This window comes from Saccopteryx leptura, chromosome X, assembly GCF_036850995.1.
Source record: "Saccopteryx leptura isolate mSacLep1 chromosome X, mSacLep1_pri_phased_curated, whole genome shotgun sequence".
Taxonomy (NCBI): domain Eukaryota; kingdom Metazoa; phylum Chordata; class Mammalia; order Chiroptera; family Emballonuridae; genus Saccopteryx; species Saccopteryx leptura.
Window position 1 is genome coordinate 77,011,020 of NC_089516.1, and position 24,906 is coordinate 77,035,925.

The window sequence follows — 24,906 nt, forward strand, 5'->3', positions numbered from 1 at the left end:
GGTCTGCTGCGGAGAGGCGCACCTCTCATCACTCTGGTCAGCCGAACAGGTCAGATTCTCGAGGGCAGGCTCGATTTTGTTTTAAACGAAGTCGGGCGGCTACTAGAGGTTCCGTGAGAAGCCCTGCAGTCACTGATTGCCCCCTCCCGCCGCGCCCCGCCCCGCCCCGTCTTTGCGCTCCCTCGGGAAACCTGGAAAACAGAAAAGCTTCCCCAGGAAAGTCCTCAGGGGCGCGCCGAGCTCAGGCGTGCGCACTCGGACTCGCCCGGCGCGGCGGGCTGGCGGGGGCCCCGCAGCCGGAGCCCGCGCGGGCTGCTCGGCTTCCAGCGCGCGCCTGCGCGCCCCTCCGGCCCCTCACCCTGCAGCATCGCCGGCGTGACGTAATGCAACCTCAGCAGTCAGCGGCGCTATAAAGCGGGACGAGGCGGCGCGCTCCCAGACGCAGAGCTGCCTGTGATTGGCTTTGCCCGCGGAACCTCGGAGAGCCGAGCGCGGGGATCCGGGCGAGCCCGGGCGGCTGCCCCCGGCGGACAGCCCGAGCGCGGTCCGGCTCGGCCGGCGGCGGCTGCCGCAGGTAAGGCGGCCCCGGGGGCCAGGGCGCAGAATGCGGGGCGGCCGTGCTCGGCGTCGCGCCCGCCAGGGGAGGAGAGGCTCGCACCCGGACTGTACCATGGGGCGAAGGGAACAATGGAAGTGACGTCTAGTCCCCGAGCCTCCCTCCCCCTCGGGCGCGCGGCTGCCCTCCCTGGCTGCGGCCGGCGGCCGGAGCACCCGCGGACAGGGGCTCCCCCGCAGAGACCCGGGCGCGCCGGAACCCCTGGGGCCGGCCGTCCTCGGCGAGGCCGTCGGTGCTTTGGGGTGACGGGAAAATGGCGGAAAACAAAACGGTGAAGTGAGGAAGGCGACGTCCTCCTGACATTTCTCCCTGCGACCCCCTCCCCCATATTCCTGCCATTCTCGCCCCCCTCGCCCCCGCCCGCACCCGCCGCGAATAGTCACCTTGGAATGCGCGAGGGAAGGCGGCGGTGGCGAGAAGGTGGCACGGAATCGGGCATTTTAGGGGCTAGGGAGCCATCGGGGGGGGGGGGGCGTGTGCTTCAAGTGTCGCCTCCGCGGATCTACCACCATTTTGGTTCTCGGCCGTCTGCCGAGCCGCGGGGCCGGGGGGCGCGGGGCTGGGTGTCTCGGCGGGCGCCAGCGGTGGCCACCGCTGCACCAAGTAGGAGAGGGGAGGAAGGGAGCTTGTCTTCTTGTCCCCTCGCTCTCGCCTGTCCACGGCGAAGGTGCCGTGTCTGGTTCGGTTCAAGATTCAGTCGGATGGGTCGTACAGGAGGGGACACGTGTGTGCGTGCTGCTGGGAATGATTGAAACTTGGTGTGGTCTCGGGGAAGGGAGACTTTTGCAGGAGGAGGGTTGCGTCCAAAGCTGCAATACTGCTACTTGCCAGGGCTCCTTTGTCTCCTGTTTCTGCAAATACTACTTTCGCATTCTCTTGCTCTGCCGCCTTAGGATGGATTTCTCTTCCATCCCTTGCCCTCTTCACATCACCGAGAAGCTGAGTCCTAAAGGAGCTGTGCTTAGAGGAGATTGCTGAGAGTAACGTGTGTGTGTGTGTGTGTGTGTGTGTGTGTGTGTGTGTGTGAGAGAGAGAGAGAGAGAGAGAGAGAGAGAGAGAGAGAGAGAGGGAGAGAGAGGGAGAGGGAGAGAGAGATTTCTGCTCCCCGTGCAATTGCTGGAAAAATGTTTACTTGGAGCGTACTTGGCGGTTACCTCCATTCAAAAAGGATGGGAGACAGACTCTTGGGAAGATTGAGAAGCCCGGCGATCTATTCGACATTGAATAGTTCACTGCTGTTCTGGTACCCTATTTATTATTGATCTTATTGAAACTTCCTATATGGCGAAAAATGGGGCTGCACATTTATTTATTTGGTATTCGTACAGCGTGGCACTTCTCATAATAATTGTACTACGTGTTCATTTTTTTTTTTTTACACTTCACCGAGCGCTAGTGCAGATTGTTCTCTGTGGATTTGGCAAGGATAAAGCTTGCCCTTGGTTGGTTCTCTTTCACTTTCCAAAACACAGTGTTGTTAGTGATTTTTACAATGTGCTTTAGAGAAGATTTTGGTTTAATCAAGTTGTCGGATTCAAAGTGTAGTAATGTTGCTTATGTCATAACTGGGTAGTTGTTTCTGTTGGGATCCCTTTGGTTGCTTTTTAGATGAACAGATTTGAGCATATCAGCCCAAAATAAAATTGTAAAGAAAAACTCTTAGTTGTGTAAGAGATTTGGTTTAAAATGTTGAATAATATCTAATTTTAAATGTTTTTACAATAGGTAAAGACAACATTTTTCCAAAGAAAATAATATAGTTCGGAGGGAGCAATATAAAGAAATTGCTGCAGATTTTATTTTACAGTATGTAAGAAAACCTACAGTTTCTTCAAGACTCTATATTAAGGTGATTAACAAATTATACTGCTTTATCTTTATTAACAAAATAAAATTAAGTGTTTAAAACCTTTAAAAGACAAGATTGTTCTATTAGTGATAAAGAGAGCAATTGCTCTGATTAAAGTTGAAACGGTATATTCTTTTTAATTTTAAAAACAAGTCCTCGTGGGATTCTAATTTGTTTCTAAACAAACAAGTAGTTTATTGTGAAATCAACTTCATTTTGAAGCCATAAAGCAATTTGCTATCTTTAAAAACAAAAAATACTCCCAAGAATTTCTAAAACTTTGTAATTTTGCTCATGAAATAAAATAATAATAATCTTGTCTGAAACCTTTGATACAAAGAAATATCACCTACTGCTGTAAGATTTTTATAAGCATGACTCAAATGGTTAGTAGAGGTTCCTGTCTGAGACGCTTCTGCATCCTGCACACCTATAGAACCTGAAGGCAAGGGAAAAAATTTTAGTGATCTCCCGTACTTAAGGATCAAGTTATTTTATATGGCAGCTTTCTAAAACGTTCATTAACCATGTAACCTCATCTTTTGGGCAGTATAGCCCCATTCAACACTGTTATCTAAAAATGAGATACACGTTTTATAAAATCCACAGATTTTTTTTAGTTGGTTTACTTACAATCTCATGTTTGAAGGGGAAATACGCTGAAGTAGTTATAAGAAATATGTTGAGTGACAGCATCTAACTAAAGTTTCATTCTATCTGGTGACCTTAAATATAGGATAAGTCATTTGAAATGAAAAATGTTGGATCTCTTGCTTCCAAAATTAGTGTCAGGTTACCATGACTTTATGAATCATTAATGGCAAAATCCATTGTACGATTACATCTATATCTGGAAGAAACAGTTTGCTAAAATGCTGGTATGTGATTGATCTTATCTCTACCATATTTAGGAACCAGTCATGTTTCATGAGTCCTCAAAACTGGGAGACAACAGAATGTCGTAGAGTGTGCTCAGAAATCTTGACTTGCTCCAAGAATTCCAGGGAAAGTGGGATAGAGCATTTTACATTATAAGTAGAACCCTGGAGCCAGAGGTAAAAAACAAGTTTATCTGCAGAGTTCTGCTGCAGGGCTGATGTGGATCTGGAACAAATGATTGAGAGCCACTGAATGAAATTCACTAATACTGGGCACCTGGGTCCTCTAGTAATGTATAAATGTCCCAACTATTGTCTGTTGTCATCTTGTTCTTCTTTTTCTTCTGCTTTTATAACCTATATTTTAACTGGAACTTCAACACTGGTTTTGTTCTTTTTGCTTGCTTCTTTCATTTCTCTATGGCTCATCACCCTTTCTGTTTTATTCCACATGTCTTTGGTTCACTTCCATTTGACCCTTTAATTATGGTTGTCGCATAAAATATCTAATAAGGTTTTTTGTTTTGTTTTCCTTTGTAATAAGATTTGCACATCTAGTTGAGAGGCACATACTCAGTTGCATTTCTTTTTCTCAAGACAACTGACTGGCCTCAATGTTTTAAAACTATTTTAAAAATCTTTTCTTTTACAGAGATTTGTGAATGAACTTTGCTAAGCATGGATGCAGGCGGAGGAGGCAGTCTGGGATTGCACACAGCAGACGCTAGAATGGCCCACACCATGATTATGCAGGATTTTGGTAAAGCATTTTCTTTGTTGTATTTTTTTTCCTTTTTTAAAAGTCAGAAATATCAGAACTACATTGAGGAAGGGGAGGGTTACAATGAAAAGAATGTGCTTTTTGCTAGGAAAATACATTTGTAGTATTTATTTCCTCAAAGTAAAGCTATATTTCTATAGTTTACTTGAAACCTTTCTTAAAATTTTGTAGGACAGTTGAGATAAGAAAACTTGTAATAATAGAGTGGTATTCTGTCATTGGAAACATAAAACTCAGTTTGCATAAATAACTATCATTTCTTACATATAGGATTATTAAATTAGCTTTTCTAAAATACGTTTTACTTTGAATTTTTAATAAAGCTGGACAAGGAATATTTCAGCCTTTTAAAAAAAGTTAGATGCTTATATAGCGATACAGGAAAATGATGCACTAAGTGATTAATTGTGTTCTGATACTATATTCTCAGAAAGTTGTTACTAATCACATTACATTTTTAAAAATAAATGAAATTATTCCCTGTTTTTGTGGACGTCTTTCAGTAGCTTCTTTTTTTCTTTTTTTTTTTAAGTGAGAGGAGGGGAGATAGACTCCCGCATGCACCCAGATCAGGATCCACATGGCAAGCACCTTCTGGGGTCTAAGCTCGAACCACCTGAGCTATACTCTATGTTGGGTCCACAGTTGAGCTTCGAGAGTGGAAGAGAGAGAAGGGGGAGACGGAAGGGAAGAGAAGGAAATGGTCAGATGGTCGCTTCTCATGTATGCCCTGACTGGGGATCAAACCCTCAGTAGCTTCTTAAAAGTATCAATTTGACGATGCTGAGAATCCAATGACAGTCCATAAAGAAACTGAATTTGGGCAAGGTCAACCTGAATTATAGAAGGTAGAGGTATCTGAAATAAGTAGAAGAGGCAGGAATAGGGTAGTAACAATTGAAGAAAAGAGCAGAGTGAGAATATGAGAGTAAAAAAGAAATGGTTTATTGGGATAAAAAGTAAACAAAAAACATGACATATTATGGAACTGTCAGAGGTGCAAATAAGGGTGAGGACTCTGCTCAATTAAAAAAAAATGCTACTATTGTTTTCAGAAACTATGGTTGAATACATTATTTTGTCCTGTTATAAAGCCCAGAAAAAATTGGATTCTAGTCTTGGCAGTCTTATTAGCTATCGGCGCAAGCTTGAGCCAATTACTTAATTCACTTTTATAAAGGGGTTGGATAAGATAATATTTAAGGTCCTCTCCAGTTCTTTCATTCCTTGACATATCTGCCTGATGAATAAAGGTATGGTGCGTGGTTCAAGATCAGATGTGCCCTGGCCAGATGGCTCTATTGGCTAGAGCGTTGCCCCTAGCACTCATGCTGCTGGTTTGATCCCCGGTCAGGACACGTATAGGAACGGGGGTCGATGTTCCTGCCTGTCTCTCTGCCTCTCTCTCTCTCTCCCTCTCTCTCTCCCCCTTCCTTTCTCTAGAATCAATAAAATAAACATTAAAAAGAAAAAAGGTCAAATGTGGTGGGGATCAAGATGATTGCGTAGTTAACTGATAAAATAGAAAGGGAGCATGGATTTATCCTGTTATGAGTCACAAGTGAGTTGTGTTTGTTATGAATGACTTAAAAGTGATTTGGGATAGTAAAAAAAAAAAAAAAAAGGAAAAGAACAGGAATAAATTTTAGTAGAAAAGCAAAGGGCTGAAGAATAAAAGATTTTACAAACAATTTTGTGAATTCTTTGCTAGAGATATTTTTTAAAATACTGGAATACTTGAACTTCAATATGTTCAGTAAGTTTTGCTTGAAGTGTTAACTTCAATTTCTTTACCTCTTAAAAATAGTTTAAAAATGGAAGAAATACAGTATTTTTTCCATTTAATACAGAATGCTACCTACATAGTAGCGTTTGGTCGAGCCCAGACCCCCCTTCATTCCTAAAGAAGTTGCCTGTTAGTAAGTAAAGCACGGTTCCTCCAAAGGTTGGAAAAAAATGTCTGATTGCTGTTGATGAATATTTATTCGGTGTGCTCTTAATTTCCTTTTCATCATTCCTCCTCGGTGTGTTTTATTTTTAGGGTTAATTAATCCTTTATTACAGCCAATACTTGATTTCCTTTTAGTTGCTAGGGAAATAGAACATGCATTATGGAAATATTTCATGTATTTTTCTTTATTTTTTGAGATATGATTAACATACTATAAAATTCACCCTTGTTAAAGAATATAATTCAATGGTTTTTATTATAGTTACAAAGTGCAATCATCATTATTACTTAATTTCAGGACATCTTGTCATTGTAAAAATAAACCTCATTCTCATTAACAGTTACTCCCTACTTCCCCCAACCCAACCCTGGACATAGGCAACTACTAATCTACCTGCTTATGGAGTTACCTACTTTGGACATTTCATATAAGTGGAATTATACAATATGTGGCCTTTTGTGTCTCGCTTCTTTCACTTAGCATAATGTAATCAAGTTTCATTCACGTTGTAGCGCATGTTAATACTTCATTCCTTATTACTGCCAAATAATACTCCACTGCACGGCTAAACTACATTTTGTTTATCCACTCATCAGTTGACAGACATTTGACTTGTTAAAATATTTTTAATGCATTAGATTTCTTTTGTGTTCAACCTAAAGCTCTGCATCTTAGACTGTAGTCTCAGTGCCCTGGAGGCATGTGGCAAGGTGCCAGCCTGTACCTGAAACCACAGGATAAACAACACATTTTGGAGTACCTTTCCTTTGAATAGGGGAGAACACACATAGACACAGTTATACTCCTGTAAACGTACTATGGGGTAGAAAGCAGCACTTTCGTTCACTATCCCCTTTCTTTTTCTGATTGATAAAATGGGAAAATTTAATAAGTACTTCCAAACTTTTAATTTAAATTCCATTCTAAAATGAATTTAATAAGATAAATCAACTTATTTATACCACAGAAAATTTAAAGCAACCGTTTTTTTTGTTGTACAGCTGTACATGATTCCATTTCCTAGTAGTATTTTGTGATTATTGGTTTTTGAAATGATACATTCTTTGAAAATTCATTTTTTATGCTACTTTAAATTTAGGCAAAAATGATGGCAACTAAATTGCTTTAACATTTTTGGTTAAAATTTTGCTGAATATTCAGTTAAATCAGAAATGGCTAATATGAGTAATGTTCACTCATTTTTGCTTAGGAATGATGTGGACCTGAAGTATAAGTTAGTTTTCCATTCGTCTTTAGTAAATAAATTCTGATGTCTTAGAAGATGGGGACTTTTTTATATTTTATTTTTATTTTTTTGATGTGCAGTTCTGAGCTCAACTTCATACATATATGTTTTTCATTTTTTGTATGATATTTTAAGAAATGTAGAGGTATCGAACAGGTCTAACTCTAAAGGAACCTCCATTTGGAGGGTTTTGGACAAGGACACTTTAGCCTTGGTAACTTAGGTTTCTGTCTGAAAGCAGCCTCCATCCAGTAAACTTTCCAAATTCTAAAATTTAATTAGAAATTAGATACATTCTCTTTAAAAATTTCGGCTAACATAAAAACTTAGATATTTGCAATTCCAGAAATTAATGGTATTTTTGAAAGAGTTTAGCAGACGTAGGTAGAGCTAAATAACCAAAAAAATACACTGTGTGGCACAGAAACTTGAAATTCTGTGGGAATTTCGGTTGGGATGGGATGGCTAATATAGTTAGAATCTAAAACATGAATGTAATTCAGAAATTCATTATGCTAGTTTTTTGGGGGAAGGATACTTGAGATTTAAATTTTTACAACATTATGTAATAATCTTGCTCATGTCTCAGTATGATGGTTCTGCTTGGAATCTGTGCCATTGAGTTTAATAGTTGTTTAAGATTTTATTGCTGCAAAAATACGTCTTGCTTTGAGATTTAAGAGGAAAAACAACATTAGATAGTGGCCCAAGACAGAACCAACAAATACTGAATTTTACAGTACCCCAAAGTGAAATTCCAAGTATTCACATTTAAATGAAATCACTTTAGTAAATAGAAAATGATTGAAATTATGACTTGGTTCTTACTGTTATCTGGTTATCTAATTGATTTCACACTTTTTAAATTATTTTTTCTTACTGTTCATAATTTTGTTACCTAATCAGAGATAAATTCAATACCTTTTAATACTGCTTGTTAAATGTTTTGAAATTTAAATGACTGTAATAGATCAAAATTTACTCTTAAGTTATTCTTTACTTGGTTACCCCTTTAAATCTCCTTTAGAAAGCAGTCTCTAAAATAAATTCTATTCTAGGTTTTTAGACAAGTGTTAAAAAAATCCAATCTACGGTCAAACAATGAGATCAGATCCCAGCTTAAGTCTAGGGTAAGCTTATTTAAACGTTCTAAACCATAGTTAATTTTAAAATGGAGATAATAGCAACTCACCTTATTATACAGTTGTTCTGAGGCTTAAATGGGACAATATGTGTAAAAGCATTAGCAAGTTGTTTGGATCTTGGTCTGAGTAATTTGCAGTACCCTGTGGAAAACTCATTGATTCTTGACCTAAACTCAGATTATTTAAGTCAGAGTAACCAAGCATATTTGGATTTCTTTTGGTTTAGATCTGATTTATCTGACCTGTCTATTCCTACTAGAGTAGGGGCTAGGTGAACTGGAAAAGTACTTATTTTGTCTTTTTTAGAATCTTCTCAACCAAGTTGATCTGAACCTGGGGCCAGTTCTCGCGTTATTCCATCTTTTCCTAGTGTTTTTACCCTCAGGAACCAAACTGACATCCAGCAGTCGAAAAAAATGGACTTTCCCATCATTTAAACCTGACTTGTGAGAAGGTTTACTAAAATACTAATTTCATTATTTATATACATAGCACTTCAATACTGTGAATTTTGTAGGTTTGACACTTGATTTTTCCCTGCTAGAAACCATATTGTCAATCTGGTTAAATGCTAAATGTGAACCCCCCTGCCCCATCCCCCTCCATCTCCAAAACGGCCAATGGAGGAACAAATGACGAGGAAGTGCTACTTGTATACACAGCCCCTTTGGCTACCAGATTTTCAAGATTGAGGCCATGTTCTTTTGGAATAATGCTGTAATTTAGGTGAGAGTTTGCAAACGGTGGGAAGGATACAGGAGGGTTGAAAGAAAGATAAACTTGAAAGGCAGCTTTCCCTTCACGCTTTGTTTTTTGATAGGTTAGGGTGTTAACAGTCTGCACTGGTCTCCATCCAAACTTAACTAACTTCCATAATGAATTGGTTAATAATAATAATGAACATTGTATAGCAATTGGCATTACTTTCAGGTATTACTTTATAGAAAGTGATCATTATATGGAGGATTTTTTATATAGATAATTTTGTTATAACCTGGTCCACAAACTATTAAATTGTTGACTGTACCACTTTAGGGAAGTATATTTTAATAGAGTTCTTTATGAAGGGATTTTGCACTCTCAAAATATTTGCAAAGGAAGTGGGAGCTGGTGTTTACCATGGTGCCCAATAAAATGTTATTTAAAACTTTTTTCCTACAAATTAATTTAGAATTTAATACAATTTAGAGTGCATATGTATTATTTTTTATCAAAAGAAATCTTTGTCTAAAAGGAGTTTGTTTTATTCCCCAATATCAGATGTTATAAGGTGCCTTCCACTTTTGAATGTAGTGGTTCTTATAAGATAAAGAAGTTCAGGGACTTCTATGCTTATACTACATATTTTATAATATATTAAGTTTATACTTTTTTTCTTTTTTTAAGTTTATAATTTTTAACTCACCTAATTAAAAAAATTAGCTAACACTCTGTTATGTTTATGTGTTTTGGGGTTTTTTGTTTTGTTTTGTTTTGTTTTTTTGTATTTTTCTGAAGTTGGAAACGGGGAGGCATCAGACAGACTCCCGCATGCGCCCGACCGGGATCCACCCAGCATGCCCACCAGGGGACGATGCTCTGCCCATCTGGGGCATTGCTCTGTTGCAACCAGAGCCATTCTAACGCCTGAGGCAGAGGCCACAGAGCCATCCTTGTCAATATGTGCCTTGTCAATATATTCACACACACACACACACCCTTGGCAACTGCTAATTTATTTTCCATCTGTATAGTTTTCTGAGTTTGTGAATGTTATAGAAGGGATTCCATTTATACATTCTATAGCATTGTCAACTCTGATAATTGGCTTTTTTCATTCAGCATAAATTTCTGGAGATTCATTCAGTGTGTTGAATGTTTCAATAGTTTGTCCCTTTTTTATTGTTGAGTGGTATTCCACGAGGTGGACACACCTGAGTTGGTTTAAGCGACCATTCCTGGCTGAGGGACATTTGGGTTAGTTTCAGTTTTTTGCTGCTATGAGTAATAGTTACTATGAGCTGTGATGAATATTCACGTGCAGTTTTTTTCATGTAAACGTGTTTTAATAACACGGAGGGGAATGCTGTAGAGTGCAGATATTAGGCTTTGTGATAAGTGCATGTTTAGTTTTGTAAGAAACTGCCAAACTGTTTTTCAGAGTGATTACTACATTTTACATTCCCACTAGTAACATATAAAAGATCAACTTTCTCCACATCCTCATCAACCTGTGCTGTTACTACTTTTTTTTTCTTATTTCAGCTGTTCTAACTGGTGTATAGTGATATATTACCGTTATGTTTTACTTGAAAATAAAGCACACTATTTTAAGGTCCTAATTTAGATTTTATTAACATTGTTTTCACCTGCTTTCTGGTTGGTGATGGTTTTTATTGCAAATTGTGATTTTTTTTTTCTAAATGATAGTTTGGCTAGGAAAATTTCATACTTACAAATATTTGATGTCATCTAATATATTAAATACAGTACTTTTAAATATTAAAATAACTTTATTTTTGGCTAATTGTTTGTGTTATAGTGGCCGGGATGGCTGGAACTGCACATATCGATGGAGACCATATTGTGGTTTCAGTCCCCGAGGCCGTGTTAGTTTCTGATGTTGTCACAGATGATGGCATAACTCTCGATCATGGCCTTGCAGCTGAAGTTGTTCATGGCCCTGATATCATCACCGAGACAGATGTAGTAACAGAAGGTGTAATTGTTCCTGAAGCTGTACTTGAAGCTGATGTCACCATTGAAGAAGATTTAGAGGAAGATGACGGTGATCACATCTTGACTTCTGAGCTAATTACAGAAACCGTTCGAGTCCCTGAGCAGGTTTTTGTGGCAGACATTGTCACTGGTCCTGATGGTCATTTAGAACATGTGGTCCAAGATTGTGTTTCAGGAGTTGACTCTCCCACCATGGTGTCAGAGGAAGTTCTTGTAACTAATTCAGATACAGAAACTGTGATTCAAACAGCTGGTGGTGTTCCTGGATCTACAGTTACTATTAAAACCGAAGATGACGATGATGATGATGATGAGGAGGAGGAGGAGGAGGATGTCAAGAGCACTTCTGAAGACTACTTAATGATATCATGTAAGTGAAACATAAAGTTCATAAGGACTCGAGAGATTGATTTGTATATAACCTGGAAAGGCTCTGTGTGCCATGGGGATAATATTTTTGAAAAATATTTTTTTCAAAGCTGTATTGCTGAGATGCTTTTTTGAATTAGGTCATTTTTAATTTACGCAATTGGAAATTCAGACCCAAAATCAAGTAAAAGAATGCAATTTAGTAATATCTTAGACAGAAATACAGATTTGGAAGGTTCGACAAGATTGTGTTCTGCAATTCTCTGTGTGGGTTTTTTTCTGTTTGTGTAAATATGTGTTTATTTCAGAGTGCTTTACAATCTCCTTAACACACTTTTATCTGAAGGAGGAAGATAAAAATATTTTGTTCTCGTTCTAAGTGGTGGGTTTGCCTGAACAACAACAATAACAAAAATCTAATGATAAGTTATTGATGGAGGTACAGATAAAAGTGAGCCTATACTTATAAAATTTGAGGGTATCATGCTGGAAGTATTAAAGATTAGGTAAGGCCTTAACTTTTCCATAGAGGATTTTTGCCCTTTTCTTTTCAAAATAAAAAATGGCTGATTGGGAACCAGAGCACGTGTAGGTAAGTATATATACAGTGATTGTAAGTTATATGTGTGTATCAGTAAATTTAAAGGGAAAAAAATAGATTCATTTAATTTATAAATAAAATTCTGAAGTCCAGTGTGTTAATTTTTCACTCTGTATGCAGTTTTGAAAGTGAATATTTACATTGTTTTTAAAACAATGATTTAAGCCACTAAAAGATTGTGCAAATGTTATTACTTCTTCTTAAATTAATGTGGATTACTAAAGCAACTCTATATTTACACCTTAACCTGATATGTAAAAAAAAAAAAAAAATCTACGGTTATTGATTGTATAAAATAGTGTGGCAAAGTTGGTAGTCTTTCTGTGCCAAAATAAATTCAATATGCCTTTAAAAAGGTACTTGTCAAATTAAACTCTTGGGTATTAACGTGGTAAAATTTAGACATATGTATTGTGAATAGTTATACCTTAACATAGCTTCTATGATTTGAGTCTATGAAAGTTTCTAGAATATTTTAATTTAAATTATTTATCTTGATATTACCATATATTTCAAAGAATACCATATATATTACTATATATTTTATGTCATACTCCAATAGATTGAAACTTATAAAGTACACTGTATTGCTTTAATAATATTGGAACTGCAGCAAGGTCATTCTAAGGGGAATTTAAATGGGGATTAATCAACTCCTTAATTATTAGTAAAGAAATAGCAACGATTTTTTTAAAATCCCCTTAAAACCTAAGCATTTTTAATTTAGGAAAATGGGTTATATAAATATATAAAAATTAAATATTTTTTAATATCATTCATTTTCCCACCATTCAGATCCTTGACTATTTTTTATAATGGTTATAATACTCAAATTTTGACTAGGTACTCAATCTTACTATTTTTATATATTTCATTCTATTTTAACATAGCTATTTTTTTCCACCTCTTAACCTTTACTTCATTTTCTTTACCGCTTTGTTTATATGACCGTTAAATCTTTCAGAAACTGGAGAATAAATTGCCTTGAAAGGATTCAGTGTTACCTTCAATAGTCCTCTTCTTTATTTATTTTTGTTGTTCTTTTGTTTTTTTTGTTCCAAGATATTTTTAAAATATCTAAGGCATAAAGTAGAGGTTTTTAAACAGACTTCCGTCTTCTTCTTGAATCACTGAATAATCCTCTAAGGAAATCTTGTCAGTAGCTGAATTTTAGAGGCAAAGAGTTTATCTTCTCTAAATATCTGAATTTTTTTTCTGTTTTCAGGCCAGACTTCACAAATTCTTTAGCCTAATAGATGGTTAGGCTCTCCCACGTATGCCGAGTAACTTAGATATTAATACAGGATAACTATCTGTCTAAAGTTACCCTAGATTATTTTTTTAATACCTAATACTTGGCCTGACATGGTTTCAAATGTTCTACTCAATATAACACCCTCTACACACCATATGCCCCATGCAAAGTCTTTCTCCAGCCCCGTTTCTCCCCCTTTGCATTGTAAAGCAATTTCTGATTTTTTTTTTTTTTTTTTTTTACCATTTTGAAAGGCAAAATGCCTACTTTTGAAAATTCATAGATCACATTTGAAAGTGAGGTAGGGAAAATCTAGACTTTGCCCCATTTAGACTTCTTGAACTTCATTTTTTAAGAGTTCTGGGTTAATAACTTGACAGTGTCACTTTTTATTCTGTTTTCAGTAACTCTGGAATTGTGTAGAGGTAGTCAGAATCTTCACAGTTTCATGATTCGTATATGGTACGATGATGTACATAAGAGCAGATTTTTTATTTTGATTACATTTCAGATTTTTAGGGACACACATTGATATAAAAATTGGTATGCATTTAATATTTGGGGAGAATATATTGTTTAATATTTATGATCAAAAAAGAAAGTTTATTAATATAGTCATTACATAATTTGTGCATAGTATTCATATGAAACTAAATATTATTATTAAAGACTATAGCAGAGAATCAAATTTTTAAGGTATACCTGAAAAGTAATATTCTCAAATAATCTTGCTTTACCTATTAATATGATTTTGAGGTGAAGCATACGTTGGTAAATCTAGAAGTGTACAAAATTTCTGGTTTGAAGTTGTTGTCCCTTGACCCAACAGAAATTAAAAGTATTAAGGTTTTATTTTTGTAATGATTTCTGAAAAGCCCTTTTATAAAAATTATTTAGGAGTTTTCTGTGTTTCTCTTTTTTTCATTCCTAGGTTTCATATATTAATTGGTTTTAGAAATACGTGTTTTTTTTTATTTGCAAATTGTTAATTTGAGCTTATTTTATGACCACTGTATATTTTATGTTCTACTCTTCATGTTATTAAGTTTGGTATTAAGATTTAGCTTAAAATGTTGAAAGTGGTAGATTATTTCATCTTTCCCCAAAGCATTTTAACTAAAGCTCTATGGTTATTAAATGTTATATATGTAAATGAAAATCAGTGAATAGTTTTTTATATAACTTTGATCATGTATATATGATTTTGTATATCGTTTCTTTTTTCATGAAACAAGCCACTTGTAACACAATAGGTCATTAAGTGAAATAGTGAGTAGGTGGTTAATGCATTATTTCATGCTGCACTTATGTTTACCACCCACTAAATGTTAATTGTCTTTTCTGACGGAAATTGTTGCCTCTTGGTGTCTTACAGTGGATGACGTTGGCGAAAAACTGGAACATATGGGGAACACACCATTAAAAATTGGTGGTGATGGTTCCCAAGAAGACGTTAAAGAAGATGGATTTGGTTCAGAAGTCATAAAAGTGTATATATTTAAAGCTGAGGCTGAAGATGATGTTGAAATAGGTACAAGAACTAATGGCAATTTTTTGCATTAACGTTAGGAATTAGAACTTACTCTCATCTTCTCTGGAGACTACTGAAATTGACTTAAAAGTGCAGACTTTTTAAAGGTTTCTTTGGGGAGGGAATATAAATAAATTGGGTGTGAATATAAAGCAAGAAGGCAGAATATGTCATTCTTAGATTCTTTCAAACATGAGTAGAATATTACAGTTGAAATATCAAAGCAAATGAGTGGCAAAGATTTAGTTTCGAGTGGGAAATTATAATAAGAAATTAAGGGCAGGCTAGGCTAGAAGCTACAGAAAGCCTACTTGCACTTTAATCCTAGTTCTGCCATTTAGCTGAGTGATCTTTGGTGGTTACTTAACCTCTTTCTGCCTCAGTTTTCTCACCCCTAAAGTCACCATAATTATAATAACTACCTCATAGGGCTGTTGTGAGGATTAAATGGGTAAATACGTATAAAAGATTTACCCAGTGCTTAGCATGTAAGTGTGATTGATGTATTAACACTTGTTATTTGTCAGTGATGAATAAAAAAAGTGTAAATTATAAGAAAATTCTCTTGACACTTAGAAACTTATATTGGAATATTGGGGGGAATACTTTTTGAAAGGACAGTATTTCTTGTATTTTCTTCTTTAGTAATTCAGGAAATTATTCCGTGATACTTTCCAGTTCTTGATATGTGTCTGAATTTTCCAGGCGGAACAGAAATTGTCACAGAAAGTGAGTACACCAACGGCCATGCCGTAACTGGAGTGCTTGACCAGGGCCGGATGCCACGGGAGAAGATGGTATACATGGCAGTGAAAGATTCTGCCCCCGAAGAAGATGATATCAGTAAGAAAACACAGGGTACTAGCATTCACTTACTAGCAGCTGTCATGTGTTCCTTTAAAAAATAAGCAATCTCAGAGATACAAGCACAATATAGGAACAACGGTCTCTGAAATAAGCTGGACCCTTGGCTGTAATTAATGTAAAAGGGAAGGGTCCTTTTGACCATTCATGCATAGATGTATTGTTCCAATCAGCAAACGTCAATACTATGTCTAGATACAGGGAGCCAGAGATCAGCCATGTCCTGTTGCTGACGTCATAGAGCCCACAAAGATAGAGCAAATTATGGAGAATGGAGAATCTGTTTTCTGTGTGTTAATGGGTGTGTCACATGTATATTATCTCATTTAATTCTCACAGCTCATCTCTGAGGTAGGTGATGTTATCCCTGTTTTATGCCGGAAAAAAGTGCTCAAGGAAGTTAAGTAATTGCCCAAGATCATTTTGTTGTTAAGTAAGGAAGGTAGGATTTGAACTCCTGTCTGCTAACTCTGCTGCCAGTGTTCTTTCCACATAGCAATTAACATTGTTGGTCTCTCTCTGGATTCAGCAGTGGAAAGGCAAACTGATTGTTTGCCTTCTGTTCCTGAGGGATTAGCTGAGTAAGTATCGCTCCAAGTCAAGCGGCGAGGATCCCTACTCATTCCGCCTCCGATGGTCTCCAAGTATTCACTGCTTAAGGCTTCTTAGGGCTGAGCGCCACAGTGTTGACAGCCTCAGATTTCCTTCCTGCTCTTTCCTTATCAAGACATTTTATTCTCCACCTGCCCTTTCTTTGCCTCTTTGGAGGGATGTGGCCCTTCCTAAAGGCTGCTTCTGTCTTGCCATGCTCACAGAAAGGGCTTTGTTTTGTCCTAGGAGAGCAAGGGCCTCCACCACGTGCATTACCGTGTAGTGCCCGTCTTTGCCTGACCTGTGCTCCCATCCTCTCCCCTCAAATTTCCTTTCCATGGAAACCATGGGGAACTGAACTCCAATCTCAGACATGACTAATATGCCACAGCTGAAAATACCAAAACAAATGAGCCCAAAGGATTTGATTGGAGAGGTAGAGAGCCAAATGAAATCACTTCTATTTGGTTCCTAGATTCTTTACTTTTATTTTTTTTAACCACTGGTAAACAAAAGGGCACAGTAGAAGGTGGGGGGCAGAAGCTTAGGTTAGCCAAGTCAGGAAGGCCATGGGGATGTGGAAAACACTGACTAGTGACTCTTTCTGGTTTGTTGAAGAATGGAAACTTAGACGAAGAGGAGCCCCTTCCACATTTTTCCCACATTCCTTCTACAGTGAATAGAGGAGCCCATTATGGGAATCAAGAGGAAAAGCATAAATCCAAACCAATTTTGTACTGTACAGGTTAAATCTAAATGCATTATTTCACATGAAATATATTAATTGATCCTCTAAGTTTGAACTTTTTAAATGTTTATTTTTATTGATTTTAGAGAGAGAGGAAGGGAGAGAGAGAGACAGGAACATCGATTCTGTTCCTGTATGTGCCCTGACCAGGGATCGAATCGCCAACCTCTGTGCTTCGGGACGATGCTCTGACCAACTGAGCAATCCGGCCAGGGCATAAGTTTTAACTTTTTTTTTTTTACATCAATGCTATATTTTTAAAAATGAGTCTCACTTACTGCTTTTTTCCTCAGTAAAGTTTCAGGAAATCTTGCCTCTTGAAGTCTACATGTTCTTGAGCACCAGCATTATATGTGTGTGTGTATAAATAACATGTAATATTGATATGATTTTAATAATCTTTATTTTAAAATTTTCCATTAGTAGTTTGACTATTTTTCACTGCATGTACAGTACTGCATTTAAGTTACAGTATGTGAGCTAGCATGGACCACTTTCTAGGATTGTTTCTATGAGAAATGCTTTCTTCGTTTCAAAGAACTATCAGGCAGAATTACGGAATACAACCTTTTAATAAAGCTGTAATGCCCAGTGCACTGTAAAATCAGTCAATATATTTCAAGGGCACATGTTTTATATAATCTAAAATTTGTTTTCATAGAACTAGGTTCTAAAAGGAGAAAAATAATTTTGATAAATGATTGTCTCCTAGTGGCACTAGCTTCCAAAGTGCCTAATGTCATTTTTAATTAACCAAATTGAAGTCTTGAAAGTTGAAAGAAAATTGTTTGGAATTTTTGCCCATTTCTTAAATATTTGGGGTTACAAATAAGCAATTATTTCTAAAATTTAGGTTGTGCTGAAATAGCAGATGAAGTTTACATGGAAGTCATTGTAGGGGAAGAGGAAGGAACTTCTCTCCCTGAGACTCAGCTTGAGGACTCTGATGTTAATAATACAATTGTCCCTGTTGTCTGGGCTGCGGCATATGGTAGGACACTGGCATTTTCTCACCTGCTAAGTACATAACGTATCGATTTGATCAGGCTTTAGGTCAGTAAATATGCTGTGCTAATGCCCTTTATTAGCTAGCTAATATAATAAAATGTTTTGCTGTGAACTGGTTCATCGCTAGTTGCCCACATGATTTTTCTATCATATATCTTGTGTTATCTAAAATAAACCTTGCTTAATGCATGGTGTTTCTCAAGTAGGATTTGTTTTAAATCCTACTTATATAAGCAAGTGCCATAAAAATTTTTGTTTTTCCAAAGTAGGAATATTTTTTTGCAAGTTGATCCTTCCCCTTTTGGAAAGTCATAGTTTTGTGTAGTAACACGATAAATAATAAGATTTTTGGGTTTTGAAAAGGAACAAAAATCCAGGTGGGTTTTTCTACAAAATACATAATAAAAGGTAAATGTATGAAGTTATTTTTTCCTTTATATTTTATCTCATTTCTGCTTAATTTAAAAGATGGTCCAGGTATATTCTTGACTTTACAAAATTTTGGTGTTCAGATGCATTAATTTATCTTAACTTGGTTTTTCTAAAGGTTTATTCATTCAAATCTTTTATTGAGTATCTTCAATTTTGAGAGTATGCTGCAAAGATATCTATCCAGTTTATTTAGAAAGTAAATTTTTGCTGCACATTAACAGTTCCAAGGATGTTGGCAGTAGGGTTTATTTTCAGTGTATGAAATTATCTAATCATTGGGAGTAGAACTTGACAAAAAATTTAATCAAAGCAATGGTGGGCAAAGTAAGATTATTTTAGATTAAGATGTGATCCATTAGTGATCATTATAATCAGCATATCAGTGTTTAATTAGTCTATTTTTTAGGAGATGAAAGAAGAGTTTCACGCAGGTATGAAGATTGTCAAGCATCAGGTGAGAGAGCTTTATATGTGAGTTCTAAGTGAAATGGCCAATTTTGTGCACTGCTTGGCAAATGAAGAGTTATTACTTTGTATGTATAGACACATTTGTCGGACCCTTATTGCCTGATCATATCTAATTCATTACATAGGAATTTGCCTCTTTTGGGGATTGATTAATCTATAGACAGACATCATTATGTGTTATTCTGTGAAGGCAGTTAATTTAAATCTACCTCGAAGTATAAATATCAAGCAACATACCACATGTTCCATAAATGGCTGCTATGGAAAAATATGAAATAGAAACTATTTTAACAGAAAGTGTAAAAGTTTTTATGATATCAGCTACTTCTTAATATCTTCCTTGGGGCGTAACTGTTTTCTCATTTTTTATTGCAGTCAGTAGATTTATGTAACATACATAAAACCCATGTGTCAGCTTTTTCTTTATTTTAATACACTTTATAAACTGTTACACCATGGTTAATAGTTCATTTTATTTTCTAAGCAAGGAGAATTTCTTATGATAAAATGTATGCCTGTTCTTTTTCTACCCTTAGGAGGTATTTGACATTCAAAATGAAATGTAGATTTCAGAAGAATTGATGAGAGGCAAAAATCACAGCATACAAGCTTAAAGGGTTTTGTAGGCCTACATTTTTAAACCAAATTGCATAACAACAGATTTGTAAGGACTGTGATTTTATTAAGGGCTGTATTCTGAATACACTGATTCTACTGAAATTGTAGTACATTGCCTGCCACACTGATCTTAAGATCCATCTTAATACTTTTCACGTCAAGTAAACTATTCTAAAGCATATATACAAGATATCTGTTGTTCCTTATGTGATACACATAGTCACCATGACTACGTAGGTTCCTGCCATGTCTATTTCTAAATCTCTTTAATTTCATCAGCCTTCACTAGTGATAAATTAAACTGATGCCAAGATTTTGTTTAGGGTCATAACAATTTTTCTTGTTACATTCACCTTATCAGTTTATTCCTTTAGGATGACTAAATTGGGTTATTTTTAAATTAATTTTATGTCATATCCTATTGAAAGTGTTTGCATAAATGTGTGTGTGTAAAATTATAGAAGAGAGTAATGTAGGTATAATCTGTGAAAGTTACTACCATGGTGTTCAATTCAGTACCATGATGGCAGCCTGATGCCATGTCACCTGTAGTAACTCACCTCGCCAAAATGAAAAATGTACAAATATATGTAGTATAATTGGGTAATAATTTTTTCAGCCAATACTTTGGACGCAACATTAGAAAACAGAAGTAACACAGCAGCACAGTACCTTCAAATCTGTGACAGCATTAACACGAATAAAGTACTTAAACAAAAGGCCAAGAAGAGGAGGAGGGGGGAAGCAAAACAGTGGCAGACAGGTAAACTAGTAACGCTTTGCCCTATGAATATTATCATGATTTGAAATGTGGCATTATATTTTGGTAACCAAAGGGTAAAATCAGTTGTTTATAGTATAGCTCTCTTTCCATATGCTCGTTTGTGTTTTTGTTTGATCAAAATAGTTTTGTGGTGTTGTTTTTTTAACGTGTTTGGTACTTATAAAGCAATGTTTATTTGCTCTTTACCCAAATAATATTTTAAAAGGGAATTTTCAGGTTGGTTTAGCAATAAAGGGTTCCTGGTTTTAGTTTACAAAGTCCATGTGATAGAGTATCTTGACAGATGGGTAATCTAATCTATAGTAGAGTGCTGCTCATTAATTTTTAGGGAGCTACTTTATCATAAATTACTTTGAATATTCATTCTATCTTACAAGGTTTTATTCACTAGTTTAGTTCTCACATTGTGAATATCAGTTCATTTTGTTGTAAAATCCTTTTAAACAGTCTGGCAAAATGTCATAACTTCCCTATTTTTTTTAACCTAGCTGTCATAATAGGCCCTGATGGACAGCCCCTGACAGTGTACCCTTGTCATATTTGCACGAAAAAGTTTAAATCAAGGGGATTCTTGAAAAGACACATGAAGAATCATCCTGATCATTTGATGAGAAAGAAATATCAGTGTACAGATTGCGACTTCACAACCAACAAGAAAGTGAGTTTCCATAACCACTTAGAAAGCCATAAGCTGATAAACAAAGTTGACAAAACCCATGAATTTACCGAATATACACGAAGATACAGAGAGGCTAGTCCACTGAGTTCAAATAAACTGATACTACGAGACAAGGAGCCGAAAATGCACAAGTGTAAATACTGCGACTATGAAACTGCAGAACAAGGACTATTAAACAGACATTTACTGGCTGTTCACAGCAAGAATTTCCCCCACGTTTGTGTCGAGTGTGGGAAGGGCTTTCGCCATCCTTCTGAACTCAAAAAACACATGAGAACCCATACTGGGGAGAAGCCATATCAGTGTCAGTTTTGCGTTTTCAGGTGTGCAGATCAATCCAACCTGAAAACACACATTAAGTCTAAGCATGGCAACAACTTGCCATATAAGTGTGAGCACTGTCCCCAAGCATTTGGCGATGAGAGGGAGCTTCAGCGTCATCTCGATTTGTTTCAAGGACATAAGACACACCAGTGTCCTCATTGTGACCATAAGAGCACCAACTCAAGTGACCTTAAGCGGCACATCATCTCTGTCCATACTAAGGACTTTCCTCACAAATGTGAGGTCTGTGATAAAGGTTTCCATCGCCCTTCTGAGCTCAAAAAGCACAGCGACATCCATAAGGGCAGGAAGATTCATCAGTGCAGGCACTGTGACTTCAAAACATCAGATCCATTTATTCTTAGTGGCCACATCCTTTCAGTTCATACTAAGGATCAGTCATTGAAGTGTAAAAGGTGCAAGAGAGGGTTCCGGCAACAAAATGAGCTGAAAAAGCATATGAAGACCCACACTGGAAGGAAGATTTACCAGTGTGAGTACTGCGAGTACAGCACTACAGATGCGTCTGGCTTTAAACGCCACGTGATATCCATCCATACAAAAGACTATCCACACAGATGTGAATTCTGCAAGAAAGGATTCCGAAGACCATCAGAAAAGAATCAGCATATTATGAGGCATCACAAGGAAGCTCTTATGTAATGAGACCAATACAAAGAAAGAAGCTAATTGGAAAATACAATATGCTACATGATGGGACAATTTCACAAACTATTTCATCTGATTACGAACTTGATCTTAAGTCATAACTTTACATTCTTTGTATTAAAGATATTTGAATTGACAAGGGATCTCATAGCCCTTTGAAAACTAAGAATTTGAGAAACACCATAGAATGGTTGTAGTAAAACTTATAAGTAGGACTATATGTATAAACTACAGAGGGGAAGAGCAAAGACAATGACTTTCTTTGGCTGGATATACTAGAATCATAATTCTGAAAAATATCCTACTTAACTAAGGAGGTGGGCAATGCTTTGCTATGACAAGCCTCACTTTTATGTGATTTTAGAAATGGATGGGAAATAAATGTAGTCATCCATCAGTCATTTAGTCATTGAGCCTTTTATATGGTACCTGGAAAATAAATTCCAGAAATACAAAATTTTATGTATTCATTAAAATAAATTTCACTAGAAAACAGGTTAAATTGATTCAGTAGTATTAAAAAGACTACAGACCTACTAACTTTTTGTCACAGGACAGGATGTTTGAGACACAGCATTCTGTGCTAAAGTCTAAGGTGAAGTCTGAGGGTTCAAGTTCCCTTTTCTCCGATGTTCAAGTTGCTTGCTGTTCAGCACGGCCTATGTGACAAACATGTATTTGAGTCACATACGGCTTACTAAAGCGGGGCAACCAGTAGTGTTGCAAACGAAGTTAGCACTATATTTCTTAACGATCTAAAGATGAAATCGAGAGAACAGTTTTCTTAAATATTTTAATGTTTAGAAGGTTTTTTTAGGACAGTCTTAGCAAGTATGATGGTTCTAGTCTTACTTGCTCTAATGTTTAAAGGTGCAATTTTATGTCATTATTGAAACTTTTGATTTTTAAAATCTATATACCATATAATTAACATGCATTTTCAATATGATGCAGTGTTTATGCAGTACTTAACACTGTGCTGCGAGTAGAGTTCAGAAGTGGATTTCAGTTTACAGTGTATAAATTGAAAATATGCATCCCTTTAACAACGCTTTGTGTTAGCATGCTGCAAATCAAAATGGCGCTTAATATAAAAAGCTGATTTAGGGAAATTTAATAAAATTCTGTTCATAAATGTAATGCATATGATGTGTACTTTTAAGTTTTAGTTGCTTCATGTTTACACTCAGCTGTTCAACATAATTAAAAAGTAATTTTACTTCATGCTATATTGTGGCTTTGTGTTTCAACTAATGTTCATCTTTCTGTTTTTGCACCAGATAAGAATCAGTTTCTTGAGAATAAATTTTTTATCTTTCTTAACTTCAGAATATTAAATTTGGAAAATCTAAAATTGTGTGTAATGTGGCTGTAAATGATGTATACGCTGTAAAATAAGATTGTCACTGTTACGTGGGATTATTATTTCTAAATGTTACTCATTGAAATGAGCATACAATAAAAAGCATTTATTGCACTTCAAGGCTGGGTGGATTTATTTAAGTTTTTGCTATAATGTTTATTCTTTATTAAGAGACTTTTCCCGTAAAATTGCTCTTTGGTAGTTTGGTCTGCAGTTTAACGTGTTGGAGAAGATTGTGCATTAACAACACAAGTTAAGAATTTAAACAATTATAATGACTGTGGCATGACTATTCCTCAAAAACATATAAGTTTTTGCTAAAACCATTACAGAATGCTCTAAAGGTGCCCATCTTAAGACTCGCCATTTATAGTATAGAGAAAACTAAAGAAGCTTACTCTGCTTCAGTAACATAAACCTGAGAAATGAATCCAAAATTATGTTCCTAATAGAGGAATATGTATTCAAAAGGAAAACAAATCAAGTATTTGTGAATGATTTCTGCAAATGAGAATAAAAATAATCTGCTACATTCAAACTAGTCATTTAGTAGAGTTCAGGTACCTAGATACTGTTTTTAGACTCTGTCATTTGCGTTCATTCTTTTTTAAAATTAATTATTTAATGATCACTGACAAGAGTGTTTTTTTAAGCTTTAATATCTGTAGATTTCACATCTCAGATCATTAAAATACATATTCTCATTCAGTAGACCTTTAATTTTGCATTTCTAATAAGGTCCCATGTGTTGCCACCATGAAAGTAATAAAATGTTAGACAAAAGTCCCAGTGTGATGCCACTACACTTTGGCAACTTTGCTTCAACAGCAGCTATGGGTGAGTTGACAGAGGCAGTCTGTACTAAGGTCCTGGCATTTGAGCTGAGAGTGGCAAGAAGGACCACTTCACATGAAGGTTTGAACCATTCATACGAAGGTTTTGGTGGAAGAGCATTCAGGGCAGAGAAACATGCAAATACAAATAACCTGAGATGGATCATGCTGAGGGGACTGATAAGAGATGAAACCTATGAGACTGAAATGGGAAGCCATTGGAAAGTTTTAAGGAAGGGGACCTGTGATATGATTTACATTTTGAAGATCACTCTGAAGGCTGTGTAGGGAAAGTATGGATGAGCTGAAGGAAGTAGGGAGCCATGTAAAGAGGTTATTCCCATTGGTCACGGTTATAGTGGAGCTGGAGAAAAGTAGATGGATTTTCTTCCTTTCACTTATAAATGGGTCTAGAAAACCTCATCCAAGACAGAACAAATAAAAATTTAGTCCACGTTAACAAAAAATTGTTTTAAAAAGACGCATTTTACTCGCCCAGGTTTGTCTTATGACAAAACATATTTCACCTAAAAAGTGTAGGTCAAAGTGCATTCATAAGATAGAGAAATAATTTGTTAATTATT

General features: G+C 36.5%; 1 protein-coding gene across 10 annotated transcripts; it reads left to right on the top strand.

Annotated features, from left to right (window-relative positions):
• The first annotated feature begins 275 nt into the window (after positions 1-275).
• ZNF711 (zinc finger protein 711) lies at positions 276-23,598 on the top strand. 10 transcript variants are annotated; one of them, XM_066356593.1, is made up of 11 exons: positions 276-574; positions 2,342-2,465; positions 3,377-3,520; positions 3,996-4,103; positions 10,989-11,555; positions 14,786-14,941; positions 15,647-15,799; positions 17,998-18,135; positions 18,991-19,038; positions 20,290-20,433; positions 20,943-23,598. In XM_066356593.1, the coding sequence occupies exons 4-11, from the start codon at positions 4,022-4,024 to the stop codon at positions 22,118-22,120; spliced, it is 2,466 nt and encodes an 821-aa protein (XP_066212690.1). In that variant the 5' UTR covers positions 276-574; positions 2,342-2,465; positions 3,377-3,520; positions 3,996-4,021; the 3' UTR covers positions 22,121-23,598. The 10 variants fall into 10 exon arrangements, with proteins under 10 accessions (XP_066212690.1, XP_066212688.1, XP_066212686.1 ...); XM_066356591.1 differs by lacking the exon at positions 3,377-3,520; XM_066356592.1 differs by lacking the exons at positions 276-574; positions 3,377-3,520 and adding an exon at positions 780-892.
• The last annotated feature ends 1,308 nt before the right edge of the window (positions 23,599-24,906 follow it).